The 19,651-nt window shown below is 42.5% G+C and overlaps 1 protein-coding gene across 1 annotated transcript in view; it reads right to left on the bottom strand.

Annotated features, from left to right (window-relative positions):
- Positions 1-2,690: 2,690 nt before the first annotated feature.
- Positions 2,691-19,651, bottom strand: part of FCRL5 (Fc receptor like 5) — a 41,548-nt gene continuing 24,587 nt past the window's right edge. Inside the window, exons 9-16 of the mRNA XM_040229912.1 lie at positions 18,303-18,581; positions 9,395-9,673; positions 8,845-8,961; positions 8,141-8,168; positions 6,715-6,797; positions 6,443-6,511; positions 4,151-4,182; positions 2,691-4,072 (exon numbers count right to left, since the gene is read on the bottom strand). Of these exons, the coding sequence (XP_040085846.1) occupies positions 3,983-4,072; positions 4,151-4,182; positions 6,443-6,511; positions 6,715-6,797; positions 8,141-8,168; positions 8,845-8,961; positions 9,395-9,673; positions 18,303-18,581 (977 nt within the window). The 3' untranslated portion in view covers positions 2,691-3,982. The remainder of the gene's footprint in view (positions 4,073-4,150; positions 4,183-6,442; positions 6,512-6,714; positions 6,798-8,140; positions 8,169-8,844; positions 8,962-9,394; positions 9,674-18,302; positions 18,582-19,651) is intronic.

Raw genomic sequence — 19,651 nt, 5'->3', positions numbered from 1 at the left:
GTTGCTAACAACTTTTGAGCTGAGCTTTGAGGCTTTAGGTGTTATTCTGAGGAAAATAGGGAAAGTCAATTCAATACTGTTGCACATTCATTTATTCACTATAAATTGAGTTTCTATGATTCACCAGGCCCTGTGTTGTGTGCTGAGGCTGATATGATGATGATGGGAGGGTTATAAACTAGAACTAGCTGTAACACTCAACTCTAGATAGGCTTTAAGTAGTCTAGGGAGAGAAGTATATGCATACGCGTGCACACACACACACACACACACACACACACTTTTGTAAGAAGTATAAGAAACATAGGTTATGGAAACCCATTGAGAGAAATGAGGCCTCACTGAGTGGTGACATTTGAATTAGGTGTTGAAGGATGAGTGATTTTGATAGAACAACAAAGGAAAAAAAGTCATGGCTACTTGAAAGAAGGTGGTGTGTGTAGGAAATGGAAAGAAGTTTGTGTGGCAGGAATACATGGTAAGTGTTCTTGTCTGTTAAAGGAGATATTGGGAGATAGGGCTGTAAATGTAAGTTGGATGAGGTCAGGAAGAGCCTTATACCCCATGATGGAGCCTGAACTCTGAATAACTGAAGGATTGCAAGCAGAGTAATAAGTGGAGCTGGGTTTTAGAAAGATCATACTAGTAACTCTGTTGGGAGGGCATCCTGGCACATCTGTTGGGAGTGGCTGTGTAAGGAGGGAATCTGGAAGTGGAGAAAGCACTTGTGAGAATACTATGCAGTCCTGGTGGCAGGTGACAAGGGCGTGTACTAAGGCAGTAGGGGTGGACACTAACGGAAGGTGTGACTTGGGAGACAGTTCAAAAATAAAGTTGACCAGGAGTTCCATGGTGGTCCAGTGATTAAGACTCCGTGCTTCTATTGCACGGCCCCCCGGATCTGATTCCTCATCAGGGGCCTAGGATCCTGCATGCTGTGTGGTGTGTCCAAGGAAAGATAGTTGACTGAACTGGCTTGGGTGACCAATTCGATGTAGAGACTCAGAGAAGGCTATGCATCTTCTGTCTTGGGTGATTAGATAGAGTGCTATCTACAGCTAGGAAAAGAAGACGATGGAAAACAGAGAGAGAGGGGGGCAGAGGGGCAGAGAGAAGACAAAGGAAAAGCAGAAGAAGGGGGAAGGGAGGAGAAGAAGAAGGGAAAAGGAGGAGCAGGGAGGAAGAGATAGGGAAGGAGAGAAGGAAGAAAAGGAAGAGAGGAGGGAAGGAAGGAGGAAAGAGAACACAGGAAGGAGAGCAGATTTCATAGGGACAACAGACTGGGTTTTATGTCATGGTTGAGATACCTGCAGGTCACCCAGGTTTTGAACAAAACACAGCGTTCATCTCAAACTGGTAGATGGATCTCATAACAATGATTTTTACTGAGATTATACATATAAATTAAAAAAGCTCTGAGATTGAAGGACATGTATGCACTTCTCTAGGGTATAAATGGATTTGTGGAGGTGATATTTATTTGTCAGGGGATTTGATAGACATCCAATTTGACAACCATTCATTGAGCATCAGTTGAATACCAGGCACCATGCTAGCCACCTGGGCTTTGCTTTTAAGGAACTCAGTCTTGTTGATGGCACAAAAATGCACATGTAGCAGAGGAACCATGTAGAGGAAAGAGCACTCTCCTGGGTTTAGTTTAGTGTGTGCTTTGCCACTAACTGGTTGCTTAATTTTCAGCTAGTTACACTTCCTCTCTGGTTCTCAACTTCCAACCACAAAGTTAGAGAAGTGGTTTAGATTAAACTATGTTCCCTCCAAACATCAACCATTAGTGATCCCAAGTCTCATTGTATAAAAGTGCTATAGGTTCTCTGAGTCACACAGCAAATCCCTCCTGGCTGTCTCACATATGATATTATAAATTTCCATGTTACCATTTCCATACATCCCACCCTCTCCCTCCTCCCTTCCTGTTGTGTCCTGAGGTCTGTTTTCTATGTCTGTTTCTCCGTTGCTGCCCTGAAAATAAATTCATCAGTACCATCTTTTTAGATTCCAGGTATGTGCATCAGTATATCATACTTATATTTCTCTTTCTGACTTACCTCACTCTTTATAATAGGCTCTAGGTATGACTCAGGGAACTCAAACAGGGGCTCTGTGACAATCCAGAAGGGTGGGGTGGGGAGGGAGATGGGAGGGAGGTTCAGGAGGGAGGGGAGTTGGGTGTACCTATGACTGATTTTTGTTGATGTATGACAGAAAACCACAAAATTCTGTGAAGCAAATATCATTCAGTTAAAAAAACAAAGTGGCCAAAAAAAAAAAAATGCTATGAGATCCCAAAGACAGGTCAATCCTAGGAAGGGCTGACATTTGACTTGGGGCTTGGTGAATGAACAGGATTCCAGGATATGCAAATAATGGGAAAGCCCTTCTATGGAGGAAGTACAAACAGTCTATATTAGAAAATGGGGAAGATCACCCTGTGACTGAGAATAGTGTGTGGAGAACAACAACTGTGGGGAAGCCTGGAGAGGGAAGTGGGCAGCACTGGGTGGAGAAGGATCATGAACTCCTTGCGAAGGGTTTTATTCTAGGCAATGGGGCTTGGAAATGATTCCCTCTGTACAATCCACTGGAGGATGGAGATCAAGATAAGGTGTGATGGGCATCATCAAAATGGAACAAAGCATCCCATGGCTCAGAGATGAGACAGATCAACATTGAATGGAGAAAGCTACGGGGTGTATTTATTCACAGTGTAGTCAATCCCTTTATGGAAAAAATATGAGGCCCGAGGTGAGGAAACAAAGATAGTGGCAGCTACTTTTTCCCAGACCCAGGGTGACTGATGCATCCCAGCGTATAGAAGAGAAGTTCTTTTAGCAACAGCAGCTGATGGTGTTCTGGTGGAAGAACAGTGCAGGAATCATGTGAGCTGTATCAGTGGCCCCCATGGAGTTGGGCAATGGACAGACAGAGCCTTCACTGCTTCTGCATGAACCTCTGCCAAAACCTACAAGGTCTGGGTACTTGGTAGACTCCTAGGATTAGTAGCATCAGCGTCACATGGGAGCTTGTTATAGATACAGGGTCTTAGCCTCCACCCAGACCGACTGAATAAGACTCTGTGATCCCCAGGTTACCCATAAGCACTTTGAAGTTTGAGAAGCCTTCTTGCTTTCTGAACAGATCTCTCCTCACTCAAACTCCTTCTCTGAATTTATTTCCTATTTCCTTAATTTCCTAGGAAGCACACTGTATCAGATACCAGTTTGAGGGTAAGAATACATCATAATGATCCATAATATCTTCCTCATTTATTCATTCATTCATTCAAGTAGTAATAAAGCACCTCCTATATTTCAATGTGCATCCTATCTGCATCTCTGGTCCTCCTGGCCATGACTGTGCTAGGTTCCTTCTGGCAGGATGGGAAGGATCTAGGTCCTAGTGTGTGAAATCCACATACTTGGACAGGAAGATATTGTTACATGGGCAGGAGAGAAGTTATCCTGGTGTCAGATGCTGAGCTTAGAGTTTCAGACACACAGGTGAGTATGGAATGCAGTCCCACCATGGAGAGGTCTATAACAAATCCAGTGTACACATCTCATGGGTGTGTGCATAGCCATACCAGACTGATGGCAACTGAGAAAAGCATTGACTGAGAGCAGGTTGTATTCATGGCAGAGCTCGGGTGTCATCCTCATGGAAGGATAGTGGGCATATGTCTGAAGCTCAAGCACAATAAGGAAGCCAGGCAACATCATGGGCCCTGGGTTGAGAACAATATGCTGTTTGGGATATGTGGCAGGGCTGTCAATTTGGAAGTAGACAGGAGTCCCTTGGGGCCCTGTGTTTTGTTCAGACGAGAGTGTGGGCACTGGAGGCACTGGCTGCTGGGTGCGGCCTGGGGTGGCTTAGATCTTCCCACTTCGATGTCCCTTCCCCCACCCCACAAGAATGGCTCTGGAGTGCAGAGGTTAAGGCAGCAGTCTGGAGCTATGTGGACTCATCTGTGAGGAGTCAGTGGATCCAAGAACTGGGGCTTAGAGGCTGCAGTGGAAGCTCCCTTCACCTGGGAGTAGATGACACAGGAATCCTGGGAGAAAGAGCACACAGGTGAGGGCCAGAGATCAGTGGGCCTGAGATGGGAGGGTGCACAGGGCATGGGACTCACCGTGTTCTTAAAAGGCTCTGGTTCAGAGGCCGCTGTGGAAAGAAGGGAAGCATTCAACTGTGAACTCAATTCTCCACTTGTATCCAAGCCATCAGCCCAGCCACAGCCTTCTCCATGGGGCCCGCACAGCCACTGAACCTTTGCTAAGACCCTCAGCCTCACAGCTTCCACCAGCTATCTCCACAGCATCACTACACTCTTTGTTCCCCATGTGGAGCTCCCCTGGGGGCTCTCAAAAGGAAGAAATCTCCTTTTGTCTTGTTTATGCTTTGATCATAGATTAATAGTGGATATTATGGAGAGGGGCTTCCCATGTGGCTCAGTGGTAAGGAAGCCACCTGCCAGCATAGATGTGGGTTCGATCCCTGGGTCAAGAAGATCCCCTGGAGGAGGAAGTGGCAACCCACTCCAGTATTCTTGCCATGAGAGCCCCATGGACAGAGGAGCCTGGTGGGTTACAGACCACAGGATCACTAAGTCAGACACTGACTGAGCATGCATGCACGTTATGGAGAAGCAGCTGGCTTGGAGCAGATTCCAGATCCAGACCACCTAAACTGAGCTCCGGGACAGCTGTACCACCTCTGTGGCCTTAGACAAGTCACACAGTATCTCCTGTTTAGTTGTCTCATCTGTATGATGGGAATAAGAATATCTATCTATAGGGTTGTGTGTCCATGTGATTTCTAATATCTGTTATACATTGAGCAATTCCAATGTGAGGGTACAGTTCTGAAGGCTATTAACAAACAAGCTATAAATATGTATGTACATATTTAAGGCATATACAATTTAACATCTATTTATAGTACTCAGAACTGTACCAGGCACATAAGAACTGCTCAACACATGTTGATATGATACTAGAAGTTGCTGTTATTATTACTATATTTTCTTAAAGATGGAATGAAATATGGCGTTCATCAAGCAGGACTTTGCCTTTTAGCTTGGAGTGAATTCTAAGGCTTCCCGGAACTGTCCTGAGAAGCAGAGCTTGGCCCAACACTTGGATTCTGGAGACAAACTGTTCTGTGACGTCAGGCTGGTCACTTAAGGTCTCTCTGCCTCCATTCCCTCATCTAAGAAGTGGGGATAATAGCAATACTCTCATCAAAGGGGATTATAAGTCTGAATGAGTTCAGAGGTCAAGAGGCCACTGAACCAAGAATAGAACAAAAAATACAGTTCATTTGTCATTTGATTTTATATAAAAGGAATCATAAAAAGGGGGCGGGGAAGCAGAATAGCTAAAATCACATGGCAGATTTTTTCAGAATAGAATTAGAACAGCCCCAAAGGTTGTTCTTTCCTTTGCCTGCAGGAGGAAGCCAGGCTGGGATTGTTCACTGCAGACCATCTACCAGGAGGGAGAAATAATGACACAGCCAGACAACCAGCATAGACTCATCATAAAAGGTGCTCAGATTCTGTTGCTGCTATAGCATATCTATATCTGCTTCCTCATCTGGTCCTTACAATAACCCTATGAGAGAGTGTGCTTAGCTGAATAACGTCTCCCACAAAGATGTCCACATCCTGACCCCTAGAACCTGTGAATATGTGATCCTAGATGGAGAAAGGGATTTTTGCACATGTGATTAAGATTAAGGACCTTGAAATGGAGGGATTTTCCTAGATTATCCAGGGGGGACTTTAAGGAGAAGTTTAAAATCTGAGAACCTTTCCTAGCTGTGACCAGAGGCAACACTGACTATGGAAGGAATGGTTAGATAGGTGCCACATTGCTGGCTTTCAAGACAGAGGGATGGGACCATGAGCCATGGAAAGGGGTATCCTTTAGAAGCTGGAAAAAGCAAGGAAATATATTCTTCCCTGGAGCTTCCAGGAAGGAACTCTGTAGACACTTATTTTAGCCCAGTGAGACTGGAGTTAGATGTCTGATTTTACAGCACAGTAAGATAATTAACTAGTGTTGTTTAAGCCCTAGTGGTTGTTTGCCAAAGCAGCAGTAAAAAAATAGATACAGGCATTGAAAACAGTCCTGTCTTATTTCACAGACAGGACGTGGAAGCTCTGAGGGATTAAGTGACTGCCCAGGGCAATGGCTTCATTACTCAGATGATACTTAGGCCATCCATAGAGAACGGAGAAAGCAGTTCTGCACAATAAGCTTGAGTTAATCTCAGTAATATAGCTGGGCATAACTCAAGAAGTCCAGTGACCCAGCGCAAGGGACACATCTATGTCTGGTTGGCCCAGACTCACTGAAGGGGTGGAGACTGAGCCAGACGCAGCAATCAACCACCAAAATCAAGGGTCCTTGGGTCTTACCTGTGAGTCTGTTCTCCTTCTTCACACTCCAGACTTCCGAGTACACCACCTCTCCTCTGTTAGGATTTACTTGGAGAGAAGATGACACTTGAGAGGATTCTAAGATTCTTGCCTCCTTGTCTTGCTACATTTTTGTTCCCCAGTCATAGCTTATTCTCTAGAGGGAGCAGAGCCCTCTGAGCCTCTGCACTGCCCCTTCTGCATTTGCTGTCCCACCCCTTCCCAGACCAACCCTGGGGTCCCTGCCCAAATGGAGGGTCTTCAGTCCTCACCATTGCTGTATACTGGTTGCAGTTCTATCCAGCCTGGTACATTGTGGTAGGTGGACTCTTGGGGATCTGGGGCTGAAGGATTCCTATGAAACAGAAACACTGATGTTTCCCAGAAATCCTGAAAAAGTAGTTCTAAGGATCATTTCCTGTTAACAAGTCTTTATCACAGGATAGTTGTCAAGCCTGGAAACATAGATGAGTGTATAATAAACAGTCTATTATTAGGGACTATTAAATTATAAATCATAATATTAATCCAGACTTTATGGTATGTATCTGGTATGTACCAATCACTGTGCTAGTACCTATAACAATATTAAGTTGATTCTGTTTTTTTCTCTATTTTATAGATGGAAAAAAAAAATGGGAGGTTCTAACAGATGACTTGCTGAAGACTATGTAACTAGAAAAGGAAAGAGCCAAGATTCAAACCTGGCTCCAAAGTCTATACTTTAAGAAAGATTGGTATCTCAGAGAAATCCATAATTAGAAAGGCTCAGAGCAACTCGGGATGGTTTGAATGTTGCTACCATGAGCTTGCTCAGGAATAGCTGTGGTGTGGCTCCTAAAGTCAACCTTGGGAATCCAAGATGGCAGCACCTTCTTCACAGGCCCCACCTCCTATTAGCAGAGAGGTGTCTCTGGATGGCCAAGTTGTGTGACTTCATCTTCTTGGCTGTCATCACAACAGATATTGGTTAGCTGAGTTGGCCATGACCTAATCAGAGCTTTCCAGGCTTATTAACCTTACAGCATGTTAGGAAATGGATGGATTCTGTGGTCATGGTGATCACTCACACAAACTAGGCAACAGTGGACCAAGGATGTAAGTTTATAAATAAAAAGCAATTACTTGCTGAAAGAAAAAAAAATGGAGAAAGAAATGGCAGTATTCTTGCCTGGAGAAGTCCATGGACAGAGGAGCCTGGACGGTTACAGTCCATGGGGTTGCAAAGAGTCAGACACAACTGAGCATACAGGCATAAAAGAAAAAAAGACCTGTTTAGCTAAGTTGGTGGGTGAGAAAGTCTGGGGAATTGCCTTGAGATAATCCAAGGAAGGTGGCAACATGAAATTGGCATAACCCTTCTCAGTGATATGAAGCAGTGACTGTGCTCTCGGTAGTAAAAGTGAAAGTGTTAGTCCCTCTGTCGTGTCCCATTCTTTAAGACCCCATGGGCTATAGCCCGCCAGGCTCCTCTGTCCTTGGAATTCTCCAGGCAAGAATACTGGAGTGGGTAACTATTTCCTTCTCCAGGGGATCTTCCCAACCCAGGAATCAAAACCAGGTCTCCCACACTGAGGGCAGATTCTTTACCATTTGAGCCACCAAGAAATCCCCATTCTTAGCAGTAGCCAGATTCAATTTCATTTTTATATCCTGTGGGCATTTCATTAACCATATGGGAATACAGCCAGGCCTTACCTTGAGGAGTCAAATGTAGGCTTTCCTCCTGAAAGGAAAGCAGAGAAGCATTAAGTCCAGGAAAAGGAAGACTTCACAAGTCTTCCTATGAGCAGAGCTCATAAGAGGCTCATCTAGAACCTACCAGAAGTCACTGTCACTAAAATGTGAACCCTGCTTTGATATTCACAATGGAGGTGGCAGATTGAGCAAAAACTACTGATCCTGGCTTCCAGAAGTTTATAGTTATAATGCAAAAGAGTAGCCCACAATCCATAATTGTTTAACCTGGAGTTTGTGAAGAACAATGGTCAATAGCTGGATGTGGGAAAAGAGACTTATCTACTATGAAAGTACCATACATTTACAAAATTAATGTTATCAAAATTTCATTTGATTTCTGTTCTTGCTCCTATTTCTCAGAGTTTTTCTTCTTCTATTCCTGTTCCTTGGGAGTCTTTCAAGGGTAGAGATGGAGATATACTGCAATTTGTCACGTTGGATAAACTACATCTTGTAAAAGCAACTTCCACCCAAAAGGGCTGTTTCGGCAACTTGGCATTTGAAGAAGACTGGAGGATCTAGAGGGGAAGGTAGGAGCTGTGGAATTGTGCAGAAAGGAGCTGTTGAGAGCTTGGGGGTGGTCCTGAAGGCAGCATGAGCCTAAAGGAACAGAGATGGGAAGGACAAGGACTCAAGCGAAGGTTAGCCAGGGAGTCACCCACCTGCTTTTCTCAGGAGCCAGCAGTAGAACAGCAGTGCCACGGCAGCGATGGCCATCATGCTGAGCAGTCCCCCGGTGACACTGGTGGCAATAAGGCTGCTTTTGCTCCCGGTCAGCCCTGAGGGGGAGACGCCAGGCGTGAGCCAGAGGTAGAGGCTTGTGGTTTTGAACTGCCTGACCCCTGAAGCTGATGCCTGGGAGAGAGGATGAACCAAGGGCTCTTGAGGTTAGCAGGTATAGATGTGGCACAGGAAATGGCTCTTCTCTTTGTGGGGAAGATTTTATCTGTGGCTGATGAGAGGGTTGAGAGTCAGGATGGATGATAGTAACTGATAAACAGTAAATTCAGTGGTCCGCTTTGGCTCTCCTTTCCCATCCAAATTACATGCTTTCAGAAACACTCCTGAAAATAACAACTTGGAATGCTTCCAGCTTTGTATACTTGTTCCTGAGAGGCACCACCCTAGTCAACTATCGAGAGGGCACTCAGAGCATCCTTGGAGGACATTTTTTGTCTTTCATGCCCTGTGGTCTGGGCATGGAAAACTTACCCATGACAGAAAGTGTCACTGCCTCACTGCGCTGGGGACCCAGGCCATTGTCGGCCTCACAGGAGTAGGTCCCAGAATGATCTGCAGTCAGCGAGAGGTTTAAGGACACTCCTTGTCCAGAGTGAGACGTGCTGGTCTCCAGGGTGACATTATTGTGATAAAACCAGTACAGGATCGGGGGAGAGCCTCTCTGGGCCTCACAACGAAGTTCTAATACATCACCCACCACAACCTGGGCCCTGGCGGTCCTGAGGGTGAGGACAGGGCGAGACACTGGAACTGGGGGAAAACAAAAAGTCAATAGAAGGTCCTATTACCAACATATTTATAAAGGAACAAAAAATAATGTAAACATATAATAAAAGTCAGTTTGCAACCTAGGAAAATGGGTTGAAAACATGCATGACAGACAAAGCTAGTGACCTGAATCCACAAACAGCTTTCAATGCACCAAAATGTACAACAGGAAACTGTGAAAAGGCTATGAGCCACTAGAAACTTCAAATAGCCAATAAATATATAAAAATATTATCTTCCTCATTACTTATTAACTGTTTACAAACAAAATACCCATCAGATTGGGTATTTAAGGACACTCCTTGTCCAGAATGTGGACAATCTTGTCCAGCAAAGATTAACACAGGCAGATAATTATGACGGAGTTGTGGATTAACAGGCACCTTGATAAGCTCTTGGTGGGAATGCATATTTGAGTCACTTTCTTGAATGGAGCTGTGGCAATATTGACCAAATTGAAAATGCACTTAAATTTTGACCCAGCAAATCTACTTATAAGACTATTTTCTTTAGGGCTACTAACATGACTAACATGGGAGAACAAGATGGCAGAGGAGTAGGTGGACATGGAATACATCTCTCTCCATGGATACATCAGGAATACACTTCAGACACAGAAGTACACGCAAAACACCAGCTGAGAGAGGACACAAAACTTGGTAGGATGAGGGAACTAGGGGGGAAAACAGGAGTGTTACTAGGATTGGACCTGCCCTCCTAGGTGGGGGAACTGAAACAGGGGTCCAGTTCCCACACTGAGGCAATGTCTGAGTCGGAGGAGAAACATTTAAGGCTGAGAGGGAAACAGCTGATCTATGGCAGCCTAAATGGAATGAGAATCAGAGAGTCCTTGCCACAGCCATATATACCCTGGACAGGGACACAGGTCCTCTGGAAGGTACAGTAGCTGGGAGCTGAAGTGTGGGGATTGTGAAGCAATCCCAGGGTGAGGGCTGCTGTTGACTGTGGAGAAACGGATCGAGGGGATATGAGGGAGGAGATTGTGGTGGGAAATTCCTGCGGAGGAAAGCCGGACAGCCATAGAAGCAAGGCGATACTGCTGAGTCACACGTAGGGGGTGGAGTCATCACCATACCCTTTCTCTCCCTACATGCCAGCATCTGCAGCTAAACAATAGAGAGGCTGGCCCATCAAATGCCTGATGAACTGAACTAGAGTAGGACCCCACCCAGGGTGCCCCTTAAAGTGCCTGATACCCTGATCTACAGAGTAGGAACCCAGTCAAGGGGGGGGGGGGTCCTCTATGTGTCAGACACACCAAGCAACAGAGAAGGACCCCAGGCAAGGGAGCCCTCTAAGTGCCTGAACAGGCAGAGCTATGGAGAAAGACTAGTCAAAGAGGCCTTCTGACTGCCATCTACAAGAGGCCTGAAAAAAGACTCTGATAGGGCCATAACTCCCGTGATGGAGGCAGTCCATGTCCCCTACACACTTGGTGCTGCCAGTGTCCCCACAAGTCAAGCAGCTGCACCACCTTCACACTCAACCCTCACTGGGGCAGAGCTGCCATAGGGGGAAAAAAAATTCTTGCATCTATGCACGCAGGGTTGCTTCAGTTGTGTCCAACTCTTCTCTGTCAGGGTGTTCTCCAGGCAAGAATACTGGAACGTATTGGTCAATACTGGTTGCCATACCCTTCTAGAGCACTGTATTTCCTTCTGCCATAGCCATCAACTCCCCTGAGTACCTGGTGCTGCCAGAACCCCTGCGACCCAAGCAGCTGCACCACCTCCACATCTAGTCCTCGCTGGGGCAGGCCCAAGTCCTCCAGGGCAGCCTCAGGAACAAACCCCAGTGGACGACCCATATCAGAAGTGGAAATAAAGCTGCAATTGAAACCCAGGGGCAGTGTGGCTAAGGAAGAAGACCCAAAACCTTCCCACCAGCTGTACAAGCTGCAGATTAAATCCATATGATCAGCTAGGCAGACTCTGTGTCCTATGAAAGGACATTGAGAGCACCCACAAAAGAAAACGCACTAGTTCTGATAGGTGTGGACATTGGAGGCAAGAACACATAGGAGTAGGACCAGATTAGAATCTTAGCTGCCCCCACAGCAGGTCCAGAGACCAGCACAGTGTTGGAGGGCATCCTAGGGAGGTGAGAAGAAAAAGATCTACAAAATCAACCCCAAACAATTAAGAAAATGGCAATAGGAACATATATATCAAAAATTACTTTGAATGTTAATGGAATAAATGCTCCCACCAAAAGACACAGACTGGCTGAATGGATAAAATAAATAAGACCCATATATATGCTGTCTACAAGAAACCCACTTCAGACCTAAAGACACTTACAGACTGAAAGTGAGAAGATGGAAAAATATATTACATGAAAATGGGAAGCAAAAGAAAGCTGGAGTAGCAATCCTCATATCAGACAAAATAGATTTTAAAATAAAGAAGATTATAAGAGATAAGGAAGGACACTACTTAATGATCAAGGGATCGATCCAAGAGGAAGACATAACAATTTTAAATATCTGTGCACCCAATATAGGAGCACCTCAATACATTAGATAAATGCTAAAATACATAAAAGGAGAAATTGACAGTAACACAATAATACTAGGAGATTTTAACATACCACTCACACCAATGGACAGATCATCAAAACAGAAAATTAAAAAGGAAACACGTCTTAAATGATACGTTAGATGAGATGGGTTTCCTTGATGTCTTCAGCACATTACACCCAAATGCAGAAGAATACACATTCTTCTCAAGTGCACATGGAACATTCTCCAGGATAGACTACATCTTGGGTCACAAGTCAAACTTCAGTAAATTTAAGAAAATTGAAATCGTATCAAGTATCTTCTCTGACCACAACACTATGGGACTAGGTCTCAATTACAAGAAAAAAAAAGTGTAAAAAACACAAACACATGGAGATTAAACAGTACATTTCTAAATAACCAACAGGTTACTGGAGAAATCTAAAGGAAAGTCAAAAAATTTCTAGAAATAAATGACAATGAAAACACAACAACTCAAAACATATGGGATGCAGCAAAAGCCATTCTAAGAGGGAAGTTTATAGCAATACAGTCCTGCCTCAAGAAACAAGAAAAACATCAAATAGAAAACCTAACTTTACACCTAAAGCAACTGTAAAATGAAGAACAAAGAAACCCCAAAATTAGTATAAGGAAAGAAATTATAAAGATCTGAGCTGAAATAAATGAAAAAGAAATGAAAGAAACAACAGTAAAGATTAATAAAACTAAAAGCTGCTTCTTTGAGAAGATAAACAAAATTGACAAATCTTTAGCCAGACTCATCAGGAAAAAAGAGAGGAGAATCAAATCAACAAAATTAGAAATGAAAAAATAGAAGTTACAACAGAGAATGCAGAAATACAAAGGATTATAAGAGACAATTATGAACAGTCATATGGCAGTAAAATGGATAGCCTGGGAGAAATGGACAGATTCTTAGAAAAGTTCAATCTTCCAAGACTGAATCAGGAAGAAGTAGAAATTATGAACAACCCAATTACAAGCATTGAAATTGGAGCTGTAATCAAAAATCTCCCAAAAGCCCAGGACCAGATGGCATCACAGGAGAATTCTAACATTTAGAAAAGGGCTAATGCCTATCCTTCTAAAACTCTTTCAAAATCTTGCAGAGGAAGGAACACTTCCAAACTCACTCTACGAGGCCACCATCACCCTGATACCAAAACCAGATAAAGACAACACACAAAAAAGAAAACTACAGGCCAATATCACTGATGAATATAGATGCAAAACTCCTCAGTAAAATTTTAGCAAACAGAATTCAGCAACACATCAAAAAGCTCATACACCATAATCAAGTTGGGTTTATTCCAAGGATGCAAGGATTCTTCAATATACAGAAATCAGTCAATGTGATGCACCATATTAACAAACTGAAAAAATAAAAACCAAATGATAATCTCAATAGAGGCAGAAAAAGCCTTTGACAAAATTCAGCCCCTGTATATGATTAAAATTCTTCAAAAAATGGGCATAGAAAAAATCTACCTCAGTAAAGGCCATATATGATAAGCCTACAGCAAACATTATTCTCAGTGGTGAAAAACTGAAAGCATTCTCCCTAGATCAGGAACAAGACAAGAGTGTTCACTTTCACCACTATTATTCAAAATAGTTCTAGAAGTCCTAGCTACAGCAATCAAAGAAGAAAAAGAAATAAAAGGAATCTAGATCAGAAAAGAGGAAGTAAAGCTCTCACTGTTTGCAGATGACATGATACTGTACATAGAAAACCCTAAGGATAGTATTAGAAAATTACTAGAGCTAATCAGTAAATTTCACAAAGTTTCAGGATACAAAATCAACACACAGAAACCACTTGTGTTTCTATATGCTAACAATGAAAAGTCAGAAAAAGAAATTAAGAAATCAATCCCATTCAGCACTGCAACAAAAAGAATGAAAAATCTAGGAATAAACTTACCTAAGGAGACAAAAGAACTGTACACAGAAAATTATAAGACACTAATGAAAGAAAAGGAGTACGTTGAGGCTGTATGTAGTCACCCTGCTTATTTAACTTATATGCAGAGTACATCATGAGAAACGCTGGGCTGGAGGAAGCACAAGCTGGAATCAAGATTGCTGGGAGAAATATCAATCACCTCAGATATGCAGATGACACCACCCTTATGGCAGAAAGTGAAGAGGAACTAAAGAGCCTATTGATGAAAGTGAAAGACGAGAGGGGAAAAGTTGGCTTAAAGCTCAACATTCAGAAAACGAAGATCATGGCATCCAGTCCCATCACTTCATGGGAAATAGATGGCAAAACAGTGGCTGACTTTATTTTGGGGGGCTCCAAAATCACTGCAGATGGTGATTACAGCCATGAAATTAAGATGCTTACTCCTTGGAAGGAAAGTTATGACTAACCTAGACAGCATATTATAAAGCAGAGACATTACTTTGCCAACAAAGGTCCATCTAGTCAAGGCTATGGTTTTTCCAGTAGTCATGTATGGATGTGAGAGTTGGACTGTGAAGAAAGCTGAGAGCCAAAGAACTGATGCTTTTGAACTGTGGTGTTGGAGAAGACTCTTGAGAGTCCCTTGGGCTGCAAGGAGATCCAACCAATCCATTCTGAAGATCAGCCCTGGGATTTCTTTGGAGGGAATGATGCTAAAGCTGAAACTCCAGTACTTTGGCCACCTCATGAGAAGAGTTGACTCATTGGAAAAGACTCTGATGCTGGGAGGGATTGTGGGCAGGAGGAGAAGGGGATGACCGAGGATGAGATGGCTGGATGGCATCATGGACTCGATGGACGTGAGTCTGAGTGAACTCGGGGAGTTGGTAATGGACAGGGAAGCCTGGTGTGCTGTGATTCATGGGGTCGCAAAGAGTCGGACACGACTGAGCAACTGAACTGAACTGAACTGAATGAAAGAAATCAAATATGGCATAACTAGATGGAGAGATATTCCATGTACCTGGGTAGGAAGAATCAATATTGTGAAAATGACTATACTACCAAACACAATCTACAGGTTCAATAAGATCCCTATTAAATTACCAAAGGCTTTTTTTCACAGAGCTAGAACAAACAATTTCACAATTCATATGGAAACACAAAAGACCCCAAATAGTCAAAACAGTCTTGAGAAAGAAGAATGGAGCTGGAGGAATCAAACTTCCTGACTTCAGATTATACTACAAAGCTACAGTCATCAAGATAATATGGTACTGGCACAAAAAATATATAGACTAATGGAACAAGATAGAAAGCCTAGAAATAAACCCATGCACCTAAGGGTACCTTATTTTTGACAAAGGAGGCAAGAATATACAATGAGGCAAAGACAGCCTCTTCATGGGAAAACTGGACAACTACATGTAAAAGAATGAAATTAGAACATTTCCTAACACCATACACAAAGACAAACTCAAAATGGATTACAGACCTAAATGTAAGACCATAAACTATAAAACTCTTAGAGAAAAACATAGGCAGAACACTCAGTGACATAAATCAAAGCAAGATCCTCTATGACCCACCTCCTAGAGTAATGTAAATAAAAATAAAATTAAACAAGTGGGACCTGATTAAACTGAAAAGTTTTGCAAAGCAAAGGAAACTATAAGCAAGGTGAAAAGACAACTTTCAGAATGGGAGAAAATAATGGCAACTGAAACAACTGACAAAGGATTAATTTTCAAAATATATAAGCAGTTCATACAACTCAATACCAGAAAAACAACCAACCCAATTAAAATGTGGGAAAAAAACCTAAACAGACATTTCTCCAAAGACATACAGATGGCTAACAAACACATGAAAAGATGTTTAGTATTGCTTACTATTAGAGAAATGCAAATCAAAACTACAATGAGATATCACCTCACACCAGTCAGAATGGCCATCCTCCAAAAGTCTACAAACAATAAATGCTGGAGAGGCTATGGAGAAAAGGGAATGCTCTTGCACTGTTGGTGGGAATGTAAATTGATACAGCCACTATGGAAGACAGTATGGAGGTTCCTTAAAAAACTAGGAATAAAACAACCATATGACCCAGCAATCCCACTCCTAGGCATATACTCTGAGGAAATCAAAATTGAAAAAGACACATGTCTCCCATTGTTCATTGCAGCACTATTTACAATAGCTAGAACATGGAAGCAACCTAGATGTCCATGAACAGATGAATGGATAAAGAAATTGTGGTACATATACACAATGGAATATTAGTCATAAAAAGGAATGCATTTGAGTCATTTCTAATGAGGTGGATGAACCTAGAACCTATTATACAGAGTGAAGTAAGTCAGACAGAGAAAGATAAATATCTTATTCTAATGCATATATACATAATCTAGAAAAACGGTACTGAAGAATTTATTTACAGGGCAGCAATGGAGAAACAGACATAGAGAATAGACTTATGGACATGGGGAGAGGGGAGGAGAGGGTGAGATGAATGGAAAGAATAACATGGAAACTTACATTACCATATGTAAAATAGATAGCCAACAGGAATTTGATGTATGGCTCAGGAAACTCAAACAGGGGCTCTGCATCAACCTAGAGGGGTGGGGTGGGGAGGGAGGTGGGAGGGAGGTTCAAAAGGGAGGGGATATATGTATACCTCTGGCTGATTCATGTTGAGGTTTGACAGAAAACAAGAAAATTCTGTAAAGCAACTATCCATCAATCAAAAAATAAATTTAAAAAAAAATGAGTAACACATCACTGTAAAATAACTATACTTCAGTTTAAAAAGGGAGAGATTCCCTGGTGATGACAGTAGTTGAGAATCTGTCTGCTAACATAGAGGATGCGGGTTTGATCCCTGGCTGGGAGAGGTTCCACATGCCGTGGGGTGAGTGAGCCTGTGGACCACAACTTCTGAAGCCTGCGTGCTCTAGATAGAGCCTGTGCTCTGCAAAAGGACAGGTCACCACAACGAGAGCTCCCACAACTAGAGAGTAGCCCCTGCTTGCTGCAACTAGAGCCCACACACAGAAGCAACGACCCAGCACAGCCAAATATACATAAATAAACAAGTAATTTTACAAAAGGATTTGCAAGTATATCTGCACAAATACTTTTGTTGTAGATATTTTGCAATTGCTAAAAACTAGAGACAATCTAATCAACTCACTTATAAAACATGAAAGATACCCAAAATAAATTTTTAAGTAAAAAATGCAAGCTGTGTAACTATACATGTAATATGATTCTACTTGTAAAATTTCTATGCCTTTATAATAAATTTTAATATTTCTAGAAAAATACACCTGCAAGTACTGACAGCGGTTATGTCTTGGAAACATGTAGGTATGAAAGTGTGTACATGCAGGTAGAAAGAGAACTTTATTTTTCATATTGTCCCTTTTGTACAATTTGATTTCTTTTTATCATGAAGGTTTATGTATTCTTTCAAATAATAAATTATTAAAAAGTCTTGTTAAAGCATGAGATTGCATCAAAGGGATGAGAGGTGTCATAATGTAGATTTACTTTAAGAGTTGGATAGGCTTGTTTTTCAACATGGCTTTACCATTGTTAAGTGTGTCTGTAAGCTAATTACTTCCCCTCTCTAAGCTTAAGTTTCCTCTCCTGCAAAGTGAAGATAAAAAATGATCTCATTTATAACTCAGTTCTTCACCTTAAAGATTAAAGGAGATGTGTGAGGCATATTTATCCCTGGTAGTGAAAGAAGCTCAAGAGTAGAGGTTCTTTGAAAGTCAATGAAAAAAAAACCTGGCCCAACATTTTTGGAGCAGAGAAACCTATACTTAGAATTCTTTAGTTTCCTTTTTGTATCATATTCATAGATCAAAATTCAGTCTATGTTCTTAAAAACCTTTGCATTTTTACTGAGGGTTTTTTTTTTTTTTTTAATGACACTCAAGAAGACTTCTTTAACTGTGCTGTGGGAAAGTCAAGGCTCCTAAACAGTAACCACAGTAAGGACCCCAGACTTCAGTTAGAGGTTCTGTGGGCAGGAAGTACACTGGGCTGTTACCCAACAAACAGTAGTCCTGGAGCTCTGTTTCGGAGGCCAGGGAGAGAAGACAGTCAGTCCTTGGTTGTGATGCTTGTGGGCAGGACCAACTCACCTTTGACGTTGAGTAACACTGCCTCACTACGCTGGACCCCCAAGCCATTGTCAGCCTCACAGAAGTAGTTTCCAGAATGTTCTGTGGTCAGGGAGAGGTTGAAGGATGTTCCTCCTCCAGAGAGGCTCGAGCAGCTCCCCAGGGCGACATTCTCTCGATAAAACTGGTACTGGATGGGGGGAGAGCCTCTCTGGGTCTCACAGTGAATTTCCAGTATGTCCCCCACCACAGCCTGGACCCTGGGAGTCCTGAGGGTGAGGACAGGATGAGACACTGGAACTGAGGGAAGAAAAAGGGGTAACCATCACTTCCTATTGTTTAAATGTGTTCCACCATAGAAAAGACATTTCAAACAGAAAAATATCTTTCTCAGTTTTTAATGACCTTGTGATATCACTAAGAACTGAGCTATAATTTCTTCAAATCTGAAGAAATAGTATCATTTGTGTAGTGTTTTACAAACACACACACACACACACACATATATATATATGTATAGTGTTATATATTTTGGAATACTTAATCAGTTCAGTCGCTCAGTTGTGTCTAACTCTTTGCAGCCCTGTGGACTGTGGCACACCAAGCTTCCCTGTCTGTCACCAACTCCTGGAGCTTACTCAAACTCATGTCCATCGAGTCAGTGAGGCCATCCAACCATCTCATCCTCTGTCATCCCCTTCTCCTCCTGCCTTCAGTCTTGCCTAGCATCAGGGTCTTTTCCAATGAGTCAGTTATTCATATCAGGTGGCCAAAGTATTGGAGTTTCAGCCTCAGCATCAGTCCTTCCAATGAGTATTCAGGACTGATTTCCTTTAGGGTGGACTGGTTGGATCTCCTTGAAGTCCAAGGGATTCTCAAACATCTTCTCCAACTCCACAGTTCAAAAGCATCCATTTTTCAGTGTTCAGCTTTCTTTATAGTCCAACTCTCACATCCATACATGAACACTGGAAACACTATAACTTTGACTAGACAGACCTTTGTTGGCAAAGTAATGTCCTGCTTTTTAATATGCTGTCTAGGTTTGTCATAGTTTTTCTTCCAAGGAGCAAATGTCTTTTAATTTCATGGCTGCAGTCACCATCTGCAGTGATCTTGGAGCCTGAAAAAATAAAGTCTCTCACTGTTTCCATTGTTTCCCCATCTATTTGCCATGAAGTGATGGGACCAGATGCCGTGATCTTAGTTTTTTGAATGTTGAGTTTTAAACCAGCTTTTTCATTCTCCCCTTTCACTTTCATCAAGAGGCTCTTTAGTTCCTCTTCATTTTCTGCCATAAGGGTGGGGTCATCTGCATATCTAAAGTTATTGATATTTCACACTATCATAGCAAACACCCTCTTCCAAAA

The sequence above is a fragment of the Oryx dammah genome, unplaced genomic scaffold (genome assembly GCF_014754425.2).
Source record: "Oryx dammah isolate SB20612 unplaced genomic scaffold, SCBI_Odam_1.1 HiC_scaffold_28, whole genome shotgun sequence".
NCBI lineage: Eukaryota > Metazoa > Chordata > Mammalia > Artiodactyla > Bovidae > Oryx > Oryx dammah.
Note: the sequence above shows the minus strand (reverse complement) of the source record. Positions and strands in the feature narration are given on the sequence as shown.